The sequence below is a fragment of the Oryzias latipes genome, chromosome 18 (genome assembly GCF_053564925.1).
Source record: "Oryzias latipes strain Hd-rR chromosome 18, Olatipes_Hd-rR_3.1".
NCBI classification, from domain to species: Eukaryota; Metazoa; Chordata; class Actinopteri; order Beloniformes; family Adrianichthyidae; genus Oryzias; species Oryzias latipes.
Window position 1 is genome coordinate 36,742,501 of NC_136254.1, and position 19,030 is coordinate 36,761,530.

General features: G+C 47.3%; 3 protein-coding genes across 10 annotated transcripts in view; all 3 read left to right on the top strand.

Moving 5' to 3' along the window:
• plod3 (procollagen-lysine, 2-oxoglutarate 5-dioxygenase 3) overlaps positions 1 to 1,082 on the top strand; it is a 46,239-nt gene extending 45,157 nt beyond the window's left edge. For all 7 annotated transcript variants that reach the window (XM_023966059.2, XM_023966056.2, XM_023966058.2 and 4 more), the window contains 2 exons: positions 267 to 392; positions 474 to 1,082. In XM_023966059.2, the coding sequence (XP_023821827.1) occupies positions 267 to 392; positions 474 to 629 (282 nt within the window). In that variant the 3' untranslated portion in view covers positions 630 to 1,082. The remainder of the gene's footprint in view (positions 1 to 266; positions 393 to 473) is intronic.
• A 657-nt stretch (positions 1,083 to 1,739) lies between these two features.
• znhit1 (zinc finger, HIT-type containing 1) lies at positions 1,740 to 8,157 on the top strand. Of its 2 annotated transcripts, none has more exons than XM_023966061.1 (6): positions 1,740 to 2,046; positions 3,362 to 3,459; positions 3,991 to 4,066; positions 4,134 to 4,213; positions 7,692 to 7,861; positions 7,995 to 8,157. In XM_023966061.1, exons 1-6 carry the CDS (start codon positions 1,755 to 1,757, stop codon positions 8,014 to 8,016), a joined length of 738 nt encoding a protein of 245 aa, XP_023821829.1. In that variant the 5' UTR covers positions 1,740 to 1,754; the 3' UTR covers positions 8,017 to 8,157. The 2 variants fall into 2 exon arrangements, with proteins under 2 accessions (XP_023821829.1, XP_023821830.1); XM_023966062.2 differs by having other exon boundaries at positions 1,809 to 1,960.
• A 754-nt stretch (positions 8,158 to 8,911) lies between these two features.
• Positions 8,912 to 17,259, top strand: LOC111949264 (uncharacterized). Its single transcript, XM_023966063.2, has 6 exons — positions 8,912 to 9,176; positions 9,259 to 9,398; positions 9,650 to 9,766; positions 9,864 to 9,983; positions 16,703 to 16,833; positions 16,899 to 17,259. Exons 1-6 carry the CDS (start codon positions 9,043 to 9,045, stop codon positions 16,950 to 16,952), a joined length of 696 nt encoding a protein of 231 aa, XP_023821831.1. The 5' UTR covers positions 8,912 to 9,042; the 3' UTR covers positions 16,953 to 17,259.
• Positions 17,260 to 19,030: the final 1,771 nt, after the last annotated feature.

Here is a 19,030-nt window from a genome sequence, read left to right on the forward strand (position 1 = left end):
TTGGGATAGAGCCCTCAATAATGTGTCCTTTATGTTCTGTTAGCGGGTTCTGTTCCCTAAAAGGGTTCTACCATGATGACATGTTCTGAGAGTTCTGGAGGTTCTGCAGTGGCAGAAACCCAAACCGGGCCTAATATTCAGAAACCAGCTGAAACTCTCATGAAAGCTCCAAACCAGAACCGGGTCGTCTGACCCAGCATTTCCTGCCTGAACATTCAGCCTACGGCCCGGTTCTGGTTCTCACCTCTAGCTGTGTTCTTGTCCAGGCCCAGGCCATCATGAACTTCGTGGTCCGGTACCGACCCGACGAGCAGCCGTCCCTGCGGCCGCACCACGACTCCTCCACCTTCACCATCAACATCGCCCTCAACAGGAAGGGCGTGGACTACGAGGTGGGTCCGACCGCCGGCGCCGACCCAGCCACCTCAGGTGACCTCAGGTGACCTCTGCTCACGCCTGCCCCCTTTTCTCAGGGAGGGGGCTGCAGGTTCCTGCGCTACGACTGTAAGGTGGAGTCTCCCCGGAAGGGCTGGTCCTTCATGCACCCCGGCCGGCTGACGCACTACCACGAGGGTCTGCCCACCACCAGGGGCACCCGCTACATCATGGTCTCCTTTGTCGACCCCTAGCCCCGCCCACATGTGTCCACGAACGCCTCGCTGGCTGTCATGAGTTCACTGAGGAGTAGCCAAAGAAACGAGCCAAGCTTCCTGTTCCTGAAGGCATCGCTGTGGGGATTTTCAAAATAAGAGTCAGAACCGTGCTGCCTTCAGTGCCCCATGCAGTCTGTGAGGGAGGAGGATGGAGGTGTGTTCAGGAACATCCAGGAGCTACGTGTTCCTCTGCCTCTGGGGTTCTAGTGTCTTCTCTGGTCGGGTTCCTGGTTCTGTCTCTGTTCTCGTGAATGTTTGTAAAAACTGCTTTAAATTATTTGTTACAGATGATCGAATAACGTTTTTGTAGAAAACGATGCCAGGAAGAAAACGGAGAACCGCTGAAGATCGTCATGTGGAACATCCAGAACCTGCAGTTTATTATCTGTATAAACGTTGTTTTTTAAATAAATCCTGATGGTTCTTGGGTCTGGACCTTCTCCATTCATCCACACTTCTGACCCAGAACATCCCGAACCTGAATTCCCCTTCAGCTAAGGGACAGAACCCTGTGAGGAGGAGCAGAACCAGAACCCTCCTTCATGGAACCAAGCGGTTCTGCAGATCCAACCCCCTGAGGCCTGCTGGTTCCTCAGTACTAGAACACAGAACCTCAATCTGCACTCCGTGTTCTGCTCATCAATAGAACAACCCCATGAAAAAGAACAGAACCAGGCAGTAAAGGAGCGAGGATCCCGGAGACCTGCTGCTCTGACGGAACCGCTTTAGGAACAGGAGAACCGTCAGGTCCATCATGTGTGCTCTGGAGGTCTGATGTAGACCTGCAGTCCTCCTGCCTCCCCTCAGAGAGCCTCTTCTCAGTCCTGGGGAGTCTGTCCTCAGCCACCCTGGTAGACCAGATCCAGACCTGCTGCTGATGGGGAGGCGGGTCAGAACCGCATAGTGTCACTTAAAGCCCAACTCAGAGAAGAGTTTAACTTTTTGTGACATCAAGGAGATGTTTGATCCAGAAGACGGGTTCCAGCCCAGACCATAGAACAGACATTCTCCACAGGCGTTCTCCACAGATGTGCTCCATCAGGAGGTCCAAACACAAATGTATGAGCCATTTGAACCGATCACGTGACCAGGGCTGCATGAATGAGTAAAGTCACAAATATTTCCTGTCAAATCCTGATAAATGTCAGACATTTGGACCTCCTGTCCGCCTGGTGGCGCTATGGCTTCACCGAGTTCCTAACCGCCGAAAAGACCACAGAAGAAGATCGCGCTTTTCTGGGTTTGGCTCTGCCGGCCGCCGTACGGACTCTTTCAGCCCGTCATGGTTCTGGAGAAGAAAAGTTCGGGTCAGTTCTGTCGGTTCTGCTGGTTTTGTTGTTGCATCGGCAGCGAATAGAGAAAAGCCTGCTTCGGCTCCGCTCGGCTTGTCTCGGTGAATTCCGCCACATGCGAAATTCATAAAAGAAACAGCGACATTGAATCAATTGAAGAAGAAAAAAACGAGACATTTTTGTGACAAAGTTCTGAAACTTTGGGTTAAATAAGGAAACAAAACAACATTCAGCTTCTGCTAATGTCACTAAGGCTACGTTCACACTGCAGGGCTTAACGCTCAATTCGGATTTAAATCCGAATTGTTTGCTAGACCGTTCACATTTCCAAGTAAATCCGAACTTTTGTGATCTCCAGTGTGACCGTGACACGACCCAAACGAGACCCGCATGCGCAGAAGCCAGAAGAATACTCAACGGTGAACGACGTCACTTGTTTGCGGAGCAGATGTCAACAACAGTGTTGTCAAATGCGGAGCTCTTTTTGTAATATTAAATTTATTTTCACGAAGGAGCAGCACAATTACAATCTTCTCATTTTAAGAAGGCAATGGAGTCGGGATCGTCTGTACCCACTGTTGTGGAAGAGGAATGTGTATGTGTTGGGGCCGCGCCCCCCCGTGTGTGCAAGCGCGTGCCGCGATAGAGAATAGGGGGGGGGGGCAGTGTGGGCGCGCATTCATGTTGTGTGTTACGGAGGACGGTAATAAAAGAAGGTTTCCCCCAGAATAAATGCTATGGACTCTTTATTAACCCGTTCTGGAGAATATAAGGATCAGAACAGGGAGGAGGAGGATCCGCCTCGGGTCCCCTGCGCTTCTGAGCACGGTCGGAAAGGCCGGGGAGAAAGAAAAAAAAAAAGGTTATCGCGGGAAAGGTTCAACATCACGCTCTGCCATTTATCTGGAAATTTTTTCAAAAACCGCCCAGTTGCGATCAGAGCCCTGGAGTTTGGCCTGAAAAGAGCGATCAGCCCAAATATTAATCCAATCAGTGACCTCCCTTCCCTTCCACTGACTGATCTCAGCAGCATCGTCCACCATGGTTGATGTTTACGTTCTCGTTCCCGCCTACTTCAACGCAAAATGATGACGTTTGTTGCGTGTCGATGACGTACAGTTCGGAATCAAGTCGCCTGGCCGGTCAGACGGCGGTCGCAATTGAAAAGAACGGCTACAATTCGGAATCAGGACGGCAAACCCACGGGGCCTGGGTCGCAATTGAAAAGATCGGATCTGTGTCATTCAGACTGTCATGAAAAGATCGGAATTGGGCCGCTTAGGGGCAAAAAATTCGGAATTGGGTCGTTTCAGCCTGCAGTGTGAACGTAGCCTAAAACCCCCAAACGGACTCACTTTAAGGGGTTTATCATAAATCCGAGACATCCGGGTCCTGACCCAGTCTGTTCTGTTACAGCCCGGGTGGAGGCGGGTCAGCGCCGGGTTCTGGATGAAGCCACCCGGCAGAGGAGGCTGACCCGGCAGCTGGAGGCTCTGGAGAAGGACAACTTCCAGGTTTGATCCGGATCACAGTCCACACCCAGACCAGGATCGGGACCACAAGTTGGACGCCCTTTGTTATCAAGCTGGCCCAGTAATCTGATTACTGATGTGGTACTGGTCCGGTACTGAGCGGGACCAACTCAGTAATATGATTACTTTTGAGTTTCAGTAACTCAACGTCCGGGTTCTGCGTTTGGACCTCTGAGGTCCGGATCCCCGTCTGGGTTCTGCGTTTGGACCTCTGAGGTCCGGGTTCTACGTTTGGACTCCGTAGTCCGGGTTCTGCGTTTGGACCTCTGAGGTCCAGATCCCCGTCCGGGTTCTGCGTTTGGACCTCTGAGGTCCGGATCCCCGTCCGGGTTCTGCGTTTGGACCTCTGAGGTCCAGATCCCCGTCCGGGTTCTGCGTTTGGACCTCTGAGGTCCGGATCCCCGTCCGGGTTCTGCGTTTGGACCTCTGAGGTCCGGATCCCCGTCCGGGTTCTGCGTTTGGACCTTGGTTCTCCTTCAGGCGTGCAGCATCACTTTCTTTTCTCGTTTCCAGGACGACCCTCTGTCCTCCCTCCCTCCTCCGGGTCCGACCGCCCGCCTGCCGGCCTTCAGTGAGACAGAGGAACCCGGTAAGTGTTCTGGTTGGTTCTGAACGGGTCCGTCTGCTGGTGTCAGCTGAGCTTGTGTGTGATCCAGAGAAGAAGAGGAGGAAGACGAGGGGAGACCACTTCAAGCAGCGCTTCAGGAAGAACTTCACGGCCCTGCTGGAGGAGGAGGTGGGTCTGCTGCTCTGATTGGCTGACAGTAACCCCATCTGATTGGCCTAGAGCGGGGGTCGGCAACCCGCGGCTCAGGAGCCCCATGCGGCTCTTTGGCGCCGCCCTAGTGGCTCCCTGCAGCATTTTCAAAAATGTTTGACAATGTAAAAAGATGGGGGAGAAAAATATGTTTTTTGTTTTATTATGGTTTCTCTGAACGTTTACCAATGCTGTGAGAATGAGTAGAAAATACATTTTAATGCCCGGCAAGTACGTCACTTGCAGCGGCGCGAGCCAAGGTGTCAACGGGCTGAGCTGGAGAACTGTCCGTGTTCCAAACAGAACACGACTCCGTAGAGTCTCAGAGGAGGAGGCAGATAGAGAAGCTGAGAGTGCAGCCGCCTCTCTGGCATTATAAGTCTATTTACTGTAAACACACACCACATCAACGTTGCACAGGAGTCATCAACCCCTCCCCCTCCCACACTCATGGTACAACATAAAGAACCAACACATCAGGAAGAATAAACTACGGTGGAACAACAAAACTGCCACATGAAAAGAAACATGGACAAACAGAAACGCTCCTGCTGAGCCCTGATTAGATCAGGAGACTGCATCCCACAATCCCCTGCTGCTAACAGACCTAAAATGCACATGACCCCCACTACAATATTACATTTCAACATTTCTGTCAACGAAGGTTTGCGTCATAGCCTGCAACGCACGTTTCTACCAGCAGGGCGGGGAACCGCTAAACAGGTGGCTGATGGAAATGATCCACCGTCAGTTCTGTGCTTTGATTGATGAAGTTGAAAGGAAATATTCTGATCTCCTGCTACAACACAGTCTGATGGCTGTCCAGGGGGGACGTTTAGCGTCTCTTTGTCGTCTGTTTAGAACACGTGAAAACATTCCTGAACAGCAAAGACCTGGGGGGTATTCCAGGAAGCAGGTTATGCTAGCTCCCACGGTAAGTTTGAGGCTAAGGAAGTTGATAACATCAGTTTTCGGTTCCAGAAATGGAGGTATGTTTCAGGGTAGGTCAAGTTACCATGGCAACTCATGCTCTGAACATAACCTGGTCTGGAGCAGGTTTAGTTGAAGGTTAGTTTGTTTTCAGAGAGGTGAAGCAGCATGGCGTGTCCATTTGAAGATGATTTAGTGGATGAAGAAGCTCAGATAATACTTTTTCCACCATGAGAGGATGATAAGACCACATATGGATGTTGGAAAGAGAACCTTTTTTACATCAATCTAACTCAGTTATTTGCTTCAGTTAAAATAAATCATTTTTTTTGTTAGGTCAGCTTAAAAATTACACGTAGTTTTCAGACAATTATTTTCCTTTCGTTCAAATTAATTTAATTAAGTAGGTGTAACTTTGGTGCTGCTGTTAAATGGGCACCGCAAGGGATTCTGGGATATCATTCCCTTTGCCTGTCTGGACGGATTTGGGTTTAAGTGTGGGTTTTTGACCAAATGTGTTTAGTTGTATAGCTGCTTTACTGTGTTTCACCGTGTTTGGCCGAGCTATTTTGTCCTACTATGCTTACGTCTCTGCACCATGAGTGAGAGTGAAGTAGAGGATGATGAGTTTATATAGCACCACTACAATCTAAATGTTATGACAGTGATGGAAAATTCTTTAATGAATGTTTGCACTCCGTGCAATATTTCCGTTCTTTTTATTGTTGTAAAAATGAGCATATCTGCCGGCTCAAACTTAGACATATGAAAGTTCAAGAAATATAAGTAATTAAGATGGAAAAAAGATTAATGGAGTACTGTGACATTTAGTTAGATAAATACGTAAATTTGAGTTGTATAAACAATTATTGAGTTTGAATTAATTTAACTAAATTATTTAAATTATTTTTCAGACGTGTTACTTTTTTGATGGACTTATAATTTCTATCCGCCGTCATTAAAATCTCAGACTCCGTCTCACTTCCGTCTCAAGTGTCGCGCTTTGTTTTTTCTTTTTTTCTCCACGCGTTTCCATGGTGACTCCGTAAATCGGTGATCCATTGAGAATGTCTTTATGTACCTGCTGTGCACGTGCATTAACCCAGGGTTACCAAGTGGAGCGTAATTATGCCAACTCATATCCGGTCTTTTGGAACCGACATACCCAGAGTAAACAAGTTCAGGAGGATTTCAGCCAGAGTTCAGGGTTAAAGTCAGGCTAGTTTAAACATGACTCCTGGAATACCCCCCTGAACTACCCGCAACTGGAGGATACCGAGTGGCTGGAAAAGCTGCACGTTTTGGTGGAAATGACTGACAGGCCACCTGAACAGCTGAATGAAAGTCTGCAGGCAAATGCTTGAAGCTGTTCTGTCATTAGAGCACAGCTGACTGTCATGGGGAACGTCGTCACCCACGTTCCATTTGATAGTTTTTCTATACAGTGATCCCTCGCTATAACACGGTTTACTTTTCACGGTTTCGCTACTTCACGCATTGTGTTCTGCATTCTGATTGGCTAAAAAGTCACTCCGCTTCTTCTCTACCTGTGCGTCAATAACGTTGCAGTTTAATATGTACACATACGTAAAACAGCTTGCTAAAGTTACATTACATACGTGCAAATTCTCTTGCAATTTCGAGTTTCTCTAAAACCCATAAAAAAAAGAGCGACAACAACTGTCAATCACTGTGTTCTTCTCCTGAACAAACACAGCTGCACCGCGGGCTTCAAAATAAGAAAACACTGCAGAGCGGAGTCAGGATGCAGAGCAGTGAAATACACCTGAGTCACTATTTGTCCCACTGTACTTTGTATTTTTTCATAATCATTTTCAATTTTCTCCCGTTTAATCCAATTACTCTCGGGTCGCGGTGGGCGGGGCTAATCTCCACGATTTGAAGCCTTCCGTTCACATCGATGATTAAAATTATTTTTATTTCACAGTACAGAAGATATTTGTTAAAAAACATTTCTAAAGTACTTTTATTTGTGAAACAAATGCTTGAGCCTGTTAAACGGTTTGTTCTTTCTTTTCAATGTATAATAGAGTTTTTAATTGTATATTAATTGTAAGAAAAAATGAAGGTTTCTACTTCACGGATTTTGCCTATCACGGGTTCTTTTTGGAACGTAACACCCGCGTAAAACAAGGGTTTATTGTACTACATTTCTTTAATTTTATCAAAGCAATGAAACATAATCCATTGATATTGTCATTAAGTTAAACTTGTAAATTAGTCACGCGTCGTTCTCCCAGAATGCACTGCAGGGCAAATAAACATTTAATCATTCCTGCTCATTATGTGTTTGTAGCAACTTATTCATTTTGATAGCAGGCTAATATAGATAATATAGATACACATATTGCATGTGTTGCCTTCATTATGAGGCTTAAATAGGGCTTTTCATATTTTGTGGTTCCAAACAGATTTGTTTTTTGTTTTTTTCCTCCACTTTGGCTCTTTCATCATTTTGGGATGCCGACCCCTGCTCTAAACAGACCTGCGTGGTTCTTGTTGGCAGAATTTGTCGGAGAGGCCGGAGCCTAACTACCTGTCTGCTGCGGCCCCGCCTTCCTCGCTGCCCCCCCGTCACTTTTGCTGCGTGTGCGGGTTCCCCTCCCACTACACCTGCAGCACCTGCGGGGGGCGGTACTGCAGCTGCAAGTGTCTGAGCACGCACAGAGAAACCAGGTACGGCACACGTGCACACGCCCAAGGTTAAAAATAGAAATAAAGCAGCTACCTGCCTGTAGCAAGTGCCAGAGCAAACAGAAAATTCAACCTTTATGTAACGGACCATGACGAGAGCTGCGTCTGTCCGCAGGTGTCTGAAGTGGACGCTCTGACGCCCTGTCGCCGTGGTGATGAGGGAGTTGTGGGGGGGTCTTCAGATGACAGGAGGTGCCCCCACCCCATGAGGAGCAGCAGCTCCACCTGCTCCAGATTCTCCTGTAGCTGTTCTTGTAAATAAATAGTTTTGTTATAAACGTCTCTCCTGGTTTCTGTCAGAGGACCCTCTGTTGTCATGACAACAGCCTCAAAGTCAGCACAGGCGATGGGATTGGGCATTTCCCACAATGCTTTGTTTTCATGGTTGTTTTTTAAGGTTAACCGTGTTTTCTCAGTTTATCCAGAAGGAACGTGATCAAACAGCAGCCTGTGATTGGCTGAGCTCTGATCATGTGATCCATTCATGAACAGCAGCCTGTGATTGGCTGAGCTCTGATCATGTGATCCATTCATGAACAGCAGCCTGTGATTGGCTGATCATGTGATCATTAATGAACAGCAGCCTGTGATTGGCTGAGCTCTGATCATGTGATCCATTCATGAACAGCAGCCTGTGATTGGCTGAGCTCTGATCATGTGATCCATTCATGAACAGCAGCCTGTGATTGGCTGATCATGTGATCATTCATGAACAGCAGCCTGTGATTGGCTGAGCTCTGATCATGTGATCATTAATGAACAGCAGCCTGTGATTGGCTGAGCTCTGATCATGTGATCATTAATGAACAGCAGCCTGTGATTGGCTGAGCCCTCATCCTGACCCGACTGATTAACTGGTTGGTGGTTGTGGTTCATGTGAGGTTCAAACCTGCGGTGTCTCCCTCTGACGGTCAGACGCTGCCTCCTGCAGGCGGCTCTGCTCCTGAGTTTTACACTGATGACCAAACGGACGCAGACAGCAGCTCAGACTGAACGGGACGGCCTGAACCGGAGGAACCAGAAAACCTCCTGTGACGGACAGCTGAGCTGTGTGGGCGGAGCCTGCCGGTCTCTGAAGAGCGGATCCCTGCCGTGACCCCGTGACCCCCACAGAAGATGGATCATTCCCGGCAAAAGAGGCTTCCAGGCCTTCAGGGACCCAAATGCAGAACCGTTTATACCAAACCCAGATCTGTGGACAGACTCCGCCCCCACAGGTGCTCCTCACCTGCTGCCTCCTCCTCCTGGCTGCTGGTCTTCCCCACTTTTATAGCAGGGGGGGGTTGTGCACTCACAGGTGAAAGTCTGCTTTGCTGTTGTTTCCCTGGTCTCCATGGTAACCCCGTCATAAAATGTCAATAATTAATGTGGACTTTCAGCCTTTCTGCATGTCTATGCACATACGTGCACGCGCACACGTGCACGGCGCCGCCCAGCGAGCAGACCAGCTCAGACTTTGTCCCTGACAGGAAGCTGTTGTCCGGCCGCGTAACCACAGCCGAGGAGGAGCCGCACACCAGTGAGTACAACCTGGGGGGGGGGGGGTCTGTTGAGTCCAGGGAACCGGCGGTTCTGATCCGTCATGTGACGGCAGCAGACCCACCTGCTCAGGTGAGTCATCAACGGGTTTGTTTTACTGTCAGATGCCCCCCCCCCCCCCCCCCCCGTTGGTGGATGTTCTGCACATGCTCAGTGGAACCCCCCCCCCACACACACACACACACAGTGAAGCTTTAACCTGATGTAGATCTCTGACTCCGCCCTCTGCAGGCATGTCTTCCTCCCCGGTGACCCCGGAGTTCAACCCTCAGCCCCCCTCCTCTTCATCTCCTGCTCCTCCTCTTCGCTCCCTCAGGAGTCCGGAGCTTCAGGCGGAGTTTCTCAAAGGTGAGTCCACATCAGATATAAGCCCCGCCCCCGACCAGAACCTGAGGGGGGGCGAGGTCGACAGTCTCTCTGTGACATCCTCCTCTTCCTCCCTCAGAGCGCCAAAACAAGTTCCAGTTCCACGATGACATCAGTTCCTCCACCGTCCCCCCATCCCCCTCCTCCTCCTGCTCTTCCTCCCCCCGGAGCTCCTCCACCTCCCCCGACGGCAGACGGGGTGAGTTTGTCTCCTCACTTTGGAGAGAAAGAAAGGAGGAAAAGAGGATGAGGTTCATCTTCATCATCTGGACAGAACCTAGCGGTTAGAGGAGAACGTTCTGATCTGAAGCTTTATGGAACACATGGTGATCATCAGCATAGACATCGCTTTGATGTGCCGCTGCAGTGTGAGCCGTTACCGTGACAACGCACTGGACCATCTATCAAATAGTCCACTTTTTGTTAAAAGCAATTTAAACTACAAATGAACAGATTAACGTACAAACGTTGGTTGAATACGTCTTTCTTTGTGAGTGGCGTGTGGGTCATGTCGGGGTTAACGGCGGACAGAGTCTTCAGAACTGGACGGTTACAGGATGGTAGCTTCTGCACGGTGATGCTGAGGAAGAAGGCCGTTATCCCGCTGAAACCACGCTCACTTACAAAAGAAAAAAAACATTCAACCAGTTCTTCATTCTTGGTATTTTTTCGGTTTAGTCTCCTTTTTCACAAAAGCGGACTATTTTTGACGTGGTGCGGCGTGTTTTCACGGTCATGTGACAACACGCCGCTGAGCCAGCAGTGACCTGGACTGCAGCAGCAAAACAAAGTGATCTCTATGCTGATGATCACGATGTGTTACAGAAAGCATCAGATCAGAGAAAGTTCTTTTCTAACCGCTTGGTTCTGTCCAGATCATGAGGATGAAGCAGAGCAGTGATTCAGAACATTTAAGATGTGTGACCGGAACTACTTTTGTAGGCGTGCAGCCACACCCAGCAGCCAATCAGAGTTGAGTATTCTGGTCTAACAGACATTATTTCACTTCGTGGAAGCATCTGTCCAATGTGAAGGCTTCTGGGTCGCCTGTTAATTTCTGATAATGCAGGCCTGGTCTATCATTAAGGAGGGTCAAAGGTCAGAGATGTCCAAAGTCTGTCTATTTTAGTTTAGAATCGACTCCTGTTCATATTTTAGGACTGATTCTACGTTTTTGTAACTATTGGTGTAAAAGACCTGCTGGGACAGACGTGCTAGGATGTATGGCTGTAAACACAAACTGGACTAAGTTAAACTAGACTAAGTTAAACTGGACTAAGTTAAACTGGACTAAGCTAAACTGGTCTAAGTTAAACTGCACTAAGCTAAACTGGACTAAGTTAAACTGGACTAAGTTAAACTGGACTAAGTTAAACTGGACTAAGCTAAACTGGACTAAGTTAAACTGGACTAAGCTAAACTGGACTAAGCTAAACTGGACTAAGCTTAACTGGACTAAGCTAAACTGGACTAAGTTAAAATGGACTAAATTCAACTGGACTAAGTTAAACTGGACTAAGCTAAACTGGACTAAGTTAAACTGGACTAAATTCAACTGGACTAAGTTAAACTGGACTAAGCTAAACTCGACTAAATACAACTGGACTAAGTTAAAATGGACTAAATTCAACTGGACTAAGTTAAACTGGACTAAGCTAAACTGGACTAAGTTAAACTGGACTAAATTCAACTGGACTAAGCTTAACTGGACTAAGCTAAACTGGACTAAGTTAAAATGGACTAAATTCAACTGGACTAAGTTAAACTGGACTAAATTCAACTGGACTAAGTTAAACTGGACTAAGCTAAACTCGACTAAATACAACTGGACTAAGTTAAAATGGACTAAATTCAACTGGACTAAGTTAAACTGGACTAAATTCAACTGGACTAAGTTAAACTGGACTAAATTCAACTGGACCTAAGGTCCTCTTTCAGAATTTTTCTCATTTCAAATAAGACATCTGTCCAGTAATTCTGTATTTTAATACAAGACCAGAAATAATGAGTGAGATGGCCGATCTCCGTCTTACACTTAAAGCAGAATGGAGAGACATCTTTTCTGTATGTGGAGAGGCGGTTTGGGGCAATGTGTACTCGATGCAGAATCACTAGTTGTATTGCTTTTGTCCGGTTACACACTGTTAATTTTTTGCATTATCCCAAATGTCTTCTGTTATTATGACACCCAGCTCCTTCTCCCAGGTCCTTTCGACTAGTATCCGAGAACTAGCATTAGAGCAATTCTTCAGGGCAGCGTAAAAGGTTCTCATGGAGACCCCCCCCCTGATGGAGAAGTACCAGTTTTTCCATCTGTGTGACTTTCACATCAGTCAATAGTGAAGTATTCTTGGAAATAAAGTCTCTGATCTGGAAATATTGGAACAGATCGCTCCTCGGTACATCATATTTGTCCATAATTTGGTTGAAAGACATAAGGGTTGGACCATTAAATAGATCCCCCAAAGAGCAGATTCCCTTAGCTGACCACTTTTTGAAGACTAGATCCAAGGTGCCAGGGAGGAAGTCAGGGTTATCGGTAATTGGGGTGAGAGCCGAGGTACATCCTTGCCTATCTTCCATTTGTTGTGTAAGTCTCCATGCTCTGACTGCACTGACGGTGACTGGGTTGTTGCAAAGTTTTTTTGTACATTTGAGCTTTTTGATCCGGCCTAGCCACGATAGGGGAAGGAGGCTCCACCTCTCCAGATCCTGTTTTATTCTGTTGAATAATGGGTCAAAATGTATTTGAAACATCTGGTTAAATTTAGGAGTAATATATATACCTAGATATATTAGGCCTGCAGGGGACCACTTAAATGGAAAAGGATTGGGGCTGTCAGGCTGTTGCTGCACATTACCAAGGGGCGTTGCCTCTGATTTGGATACATTTATCTTGTAACCCGAGAAGGCAGCAAACCTTGTCATGATCTGACTAAGGCGAGGGACCGATAGAGAGGGGTTTCTCAGAAATAATAATACATCGTCCGCATATAGTGTAATCTTGTGTGATTTCCCCCCCAGATCCAGTCCCATCATTAGAGAGTCCTGCCTGATATATTCTGCTAGTGGTTCTATTGCCAGTACAAACAGAAGAGGTGACAAGGGGCAGCCCTGTCTGCTACCCCTCTGGACCACAACATTAGCTGACCTTAGGCCATTAGTTCTAACTGCAGCCAGTGGCTGAGTATATAAGACCTTTGACCTTTATCCAGTTAATAAAGCCATCACCCCAACCCAACTTCTGAAGTGTGAAGAAGAAGTACGACCATTCAACTCGCTCAAAGGCTTTTTCTGCATCCAGGGAAATTACCAAACCGTCCAAAGCTTTTTGGTCAGAGAGTTGAATGACATTTAATAGCCTTCTAACATTATTATACGAGTTCAGACCCTTAATAAAGCCACTTTGATCTTCCTTAACAACATGGGCATACCTTTTGACTCTGAGCTATTTTTTATCCTTCACATTAAAATGTGGTTAAGACAGGATTTTACCACCCTAAAAACATTGCCCGGGTCCACCGTTCCTCTCAAGGCAAGGCAAGTTTATTTGTGTAGCACAATTCGTACACAAAGTAATTCAAAGTGCTTCACAAAACAGAAAAATGCATTAAAATCACAATACATCATAGAAATAATCAACGTAAAATTTACTTTAAAAGAAAAGAAAAAAAAAAAGATTTAAAAAGAAAGGAAGGAAAGAAAAGTGCAGATAGGACCTTTCAGTCATATACACGGCTAAACAGAAATGTTTTAAGTCTAGATTTGAACATGAACACAGAAGAGGCCTGTCTTACGCCTTCAGGGAGGCTGTTCCAGATTTTAGCTGCAGAATATTGAAACGCTGATTCCCCTTGTTTAGTTCTGACTCTGGGCATCAACAGGAGGCCGGCCCCTGAGGTCCTCAGAGTACGAGATGGTTCATATGGCACTAACATGTCAGAGATGTACTTTGGTGCTCGGCCATGGAGAGACTTGTACACAAGCAGAGCTGCTTTGAAGTCTATTCTTTCAGGTACAGGGAGCCAGTGCAGAGACCTGAGCACAGGACTAATGTGATCATACTTCCTGGTTCTGGTCAGGACTCGAGCAGCAGCATTCTGGATGTACTGAAGCTGTTTTACAGCTGGTTTGGAGAGGCCGGTGAGCAGGCCGTTACAGTAGTCTAACCTGCTGGAGACAAATGCATGAATAAGTATCTCCAGGTCTGGCTTTGACACTATGTTTTTGATTTTGGCAATGTTTTTCAGACGGTAAAATGCCGCTGATGTTACTGACTTGATATGGCTGTTAAAGTTCAGGTCAGAGTCCATGATTACCCCTAGATTTCTGACTTGATTTGAGGGTTTAAGAGACAGAGAATGAAGGTAGCTGCTGACAATTTCTCTTTGTTTCTGTGGGCCAAAAATAATAACTTCGGTCTTGTTTGAGTTTAGCTGGAGAAAGTTGTTCTGCATCCATGCGCTGATCTGTTGGAGGCAGTGGCTGAGTGAATCCACCGGCCCATATTCACCTGTTGTCAGTGACACATAGATCTGAGTATCATCTGCATAGTTGTGATAAGATATGTTATTACTGCGTATTAACTGCCCTAGTGGCAGCATGTAGAGGTTGAACAGAAGGGGTCCCAGGATCGATCCCTGGGGCACACCACAATTCAAGGCCATGTAGTCTGAGACACAACTCCCAATTTCAACAAAATATTTCCTGTCTTCTAGATAAGACTTGAGCCAACTTAGGGCAGATCCAGAGATGCCAACCCAGTCTTGGAGTCTGTGCAAAAGGATCCCATGATCAACAGTATCAAAGGCAGCGCTCAGGTCTAGCAGGATTAAGACAGTGACTTTGCCATCATCAGTGTTCAGGCGGATGTCGTTGGTTACCTTGATAAGAGCAGTTTCTGTGCTATGATGGGGTCTAAAACCTGACTGGAAAACATCAAATGAATTGAAAAATTTGATTTGAAAAATCAAATGAGCAGCAACAGCTGTTGCAGAACTCAGCGTCACAAGTTCTGACGAGGACCAGAGGAACACATGACACCGGATTTAAAATGGCTGCATTGGCTCCCTGTGCGTTTCAGGATTTATTTTAAAGATCTTTTAATGGTTTATAAATGTTTTTGTGGTCTTGGGCCTTCTTATTTAAATGATATTCTTTTTAAATATGAACCCTCACAGACCCTGAGGGCTCTTAGTTGTTCCTAAGGTGAGGACCAAAACTTATGGTGAGGCTTCGTTCTGCCATTACGGTTCTCGCCTGTGGAACAGCCTGCCGGAGAACTTCAGGCCCGCAGAGACTGTAGAGGATTTTAAGAAGAGGCTCAAGACCCACCTTTATAATTTAGCTTTTAGTTAATATTAACTGCTAATTTATTCTATTAGTTTTAGTCTAGGCTATTTTATGTATTTATTTTCATTTTATGCATCTTATTCTCAGTTTTATGTTTTTATATTCATCTTATGTTTTTAATTTTAGTATCTTATAATGATTTTAGCTCCAGTGTTTCTTGTGGGGATCTTTTCCTCCAGGGCTGCCGGCCTGGTCGGTGGTTGTTGCTGCAGTTGTTGCCCTTGCTGGGGCAGCTGGGGTTTAACTTTGCAGCTTCACAGCTGTGAAGGGGACCCCAGTGTTGTCCCAGTCTGGGGGCTGTGGCGATGCTCCCATGGCCGAGCTGGCTCCTGGTATGAAGAGATTCCCAAATAGTGTTTCCTCAGCAGAGTTGTTTGTTTGTCGATTTATTAATTTACTTATTTAAATATATATATTTTATCTTTTTTCAGTTACATTACATAGTCAATGTTCATTGTATGTGGGGGTCATGGCTCATATGTTCTAACGGAGGGAAGTGGGAAGGGTGGGTTGGGTTTTTACTGTAATATTGTGTGTTTCCTGTTTTTAATGTTAAAGCAATGCATGACAAGTGCTATTTTATCAATAAAGTTTGATTAGATTGATTGACTAAGTTAAACTGGACTAAGCTGAACTGGACTAAGCTAAAGTGGACTAAGCTAAAGTGGACTAAGTTAAACTGGACTAAGCTAAACTGGACTAAGCTAAAGTGGACTAAGCTAAAGTGGACTAAGTTAAACTGGACTAAGCTAAACTGGACTAAGCTAAAGTGGACTAAGCTAAAGTGGACTAAGTTAAACTGGACTAAGCTAAACTGGACTAACTTAAACTGGACTAACTTAAACTGGACTAAGCTGAACTGGACTTAGTTAAACTGGACTTAGTTAAACTGGACTAAGCTAAACTGGAACTGAGCTAAACTGGACTAACTTAAACTGGACTAAGATAAACTGGACTAAGCTAAACTGGACTAAGCTAAACTGGACTAATTTAAACTGGACTAAGCTAAACTGGACTAAGTTAAACTGGACTAACTTAAACTGGACTAAGATAAACTGGACTAAGCTAAAGTGGACTAAGCTAAAGTGGACTAAGTTAAACTGGACTAAGCTAAAGTGGACTAAGCTAAAGTGGACTAAGTTAAACTGGACTAAGCTAAACTGGACTAACTTAAACTGGACTAATTTAAACTGGACTAAGCTAAACTGGACTAAGTTAAACTGGACTTAGTTAAACTGGACTAAGATAAACTGGACTAAGTTAAACTGGACTAAGTTAAACTGGACTTAGTTAAACTGGACTAAGTTAAACTGGACTAAGTTAAACTGGACTAACTTAAACTGGACTAAGCTAAACTGGACTAAGCTAAACTGGACTAAGCTAAACTGGACTTAGTTAAACTGGACTTAGTTAAACTGGACTAAGTTAAACTGGACTAAGCTAAACTGGACTAAGTTAAACTGGACTAAGTTAAACTGGACTAAGGTAAACTGGACTTAGTTAAACTGGACTGGAGTCTCTGGAGGACGAGCGTCTGCTTCACTAACTCGGCTTCTGTCCGTCCAGCCCGTCTGTCTCTGTCCAGCCCGGAGCTTCTGACCGAGCTGAAAGAGTCCAGGACACGCCCCCTCAGACACGTCCCCCCCCATGGGGGCATGACCGTGGTGTTCTCTGGACGAGGTCGTGGCGCTCCACAGGTAATTGCACCCTCGTCTTTGACCTCGTCCTGCTTCACGTGGCTTAACCTGCCTCACTGCTGCAGGTGTCAGGCTCCGCCCCCGCCGCTAAACCAACCAATCCAAGGACCAGTCACTGACGGCTGGGACACGGTCTGAAACTGTGACACGCCACTCGACCTCACCGAACGCCATGACATCTGAAACTGGAAAGGCCCTCCCTCTGTTGAGGCCCCGGCCCTGCTGTCCTGTCTAGAGGCGTGTGTTGGTCCTGATGGACGTCCTGAAAGACTTTCTGATGACTCGCCGTGTTTTCTGTGAACACGCCGCGTATTCAGGACATCTATTAGTCCACAAAACTGTTGTTTACGGCTATAAACGGTTTGTAAGGATGATTAACGGAGACAGAAAAAAGACAGAAATAAAGTTTATCTATGAAAATCTAAACCACTGATGTCCCTGTGAGTGAAGTCAGACGGCTGTGAGACGGTCCGTCCAGCTGTAGACAGACGGCTGTGAGACAGTCGGTCCAGCTGGAGACAGACGGCTGTGAGACGGTCCGTCCAGCTGGAGACAGACGGCTGTGAGAGGGTCCGTCCAGCTGGAGACAGACGGCTGTGAGACGGTCCGTCCAGCTGGAGACAGACGGCTGTGAGACGGTCCGTCCAGCTGGAGACAGACGGCTGTGAGACGGTCCGTCCAGCTGGAGACAGACGGCTGTGAGACGGTCCGTCCAGCTGGAGACAGACGGCTGTGAGACGGTCCGTCCAGCTGGAGACAGACGGCTGTGAGACGGTCCGTCCAGCTGGAGACAGACGGCTGTGAGGCGGTCCGTCCAGCTGGAGACAGACGGCTGTGAGGCGGTCCGTCCAGGTGGAGACAGACGGTTGTGAGACAGTCGGTCCAGCTGGAGACAGACGGTTGTGAGACAGTCGGTCCAGCTGGAGACAGACGGCTGTGAGACGGTCCGTCCAGCTGGAGACAGACGGTTGTGAGACAGTCGGTCCAGCTGGAGACAGACGGTTGTGAGACAGTCGGTCCAGCTGGAGACAGACGGTTGTGAGACAGTTGGTCCAGCTGGAGACAGACGCCACAATCCTTCCAGCTGGAGACAGACGGCTGTGAGACGGTCCGTCCAGCTGGAGATAGACAGCTGTGAGACGGTCCGTCCAGCTGGAGACAGACGGTTGTGAGACAGTCGGTCCAGCTGGAGTCAGACGGCACAATCCTTCCAGCTGGAGACAGACGGCTGTGAGACAGTCGGTCCAGCTGGAGACAGACGGCTGTGAGACGGTCCGTCCAGCTGGAGACAGACGGTTGTGAGACAGTCGGTCCAGCTGGAGACAGACGGTTGTGAGACAGTCGGTCCAGCTGGAGACAGACGGTTGTGAGACAGTTGGTCCAGCTGGAGACAGACGGCTGTGAGACGGTCCGTCCAGCTGGAGACAGACGGTTGTGAGACAGTCGGTCCAGCTGGAGACAGACGCCACAATCCTTCCAGCTGGAGACAGACGGTTGTGAGACGGTCCGTCCAGCTGGAGATAGACAGCTGTGAGACGGTCCGTCCAGCTGGAGACAGACGGTTGTGAGACAGTCGGTCCAGCTGGAGTCAGACGGCACAATCCTTCCAGCTGGAGACAGACGGCTGTGAGACAGTCGGTCCAGCTGGAGACAGACGGCTGTGAGACGGTCAGTCCAGCTGGAGACAGACAGGTCTGAATGAAGGAGGAGGAGAGACAGAATCTGACAGACAGATTCGTAAAAACATGAAGCTAGCTTTGAGTCCACGTTCCAACAGACGTGACGGTTCTCAGGCAGAAACATTCAACTGAAGCAGCGTGAGCCTCATCCATGAAACGGATCCATCAGAACGGATCCATCAGAACCTTATTGATCCACCAGAACCTTGACTTGATCCCAGAGCTCTGATGATTGACAGACGTGTTTCCTGTGAGGACGTCTCCCTCGTGGACTTTATATAATAACGTTAGATGGATTTATCTGTAGATGGAGGCCGTCTGCCCTGCAACCCCCCCACATGGTCTGACCCAACCCCCCCTTTGTCCCGGGTCTTACAGACCCACCAGAGATCACTGTCTGATTCTATTTTCATCAGAGTGAAGTAACCAGATCATCCCTAATGGATCAATAACATTGTAAGAGTTCTGCTTCAGTTCCATGAAGTCCAGACTCTGTGGTTCTGAGACCCGAGACGCGG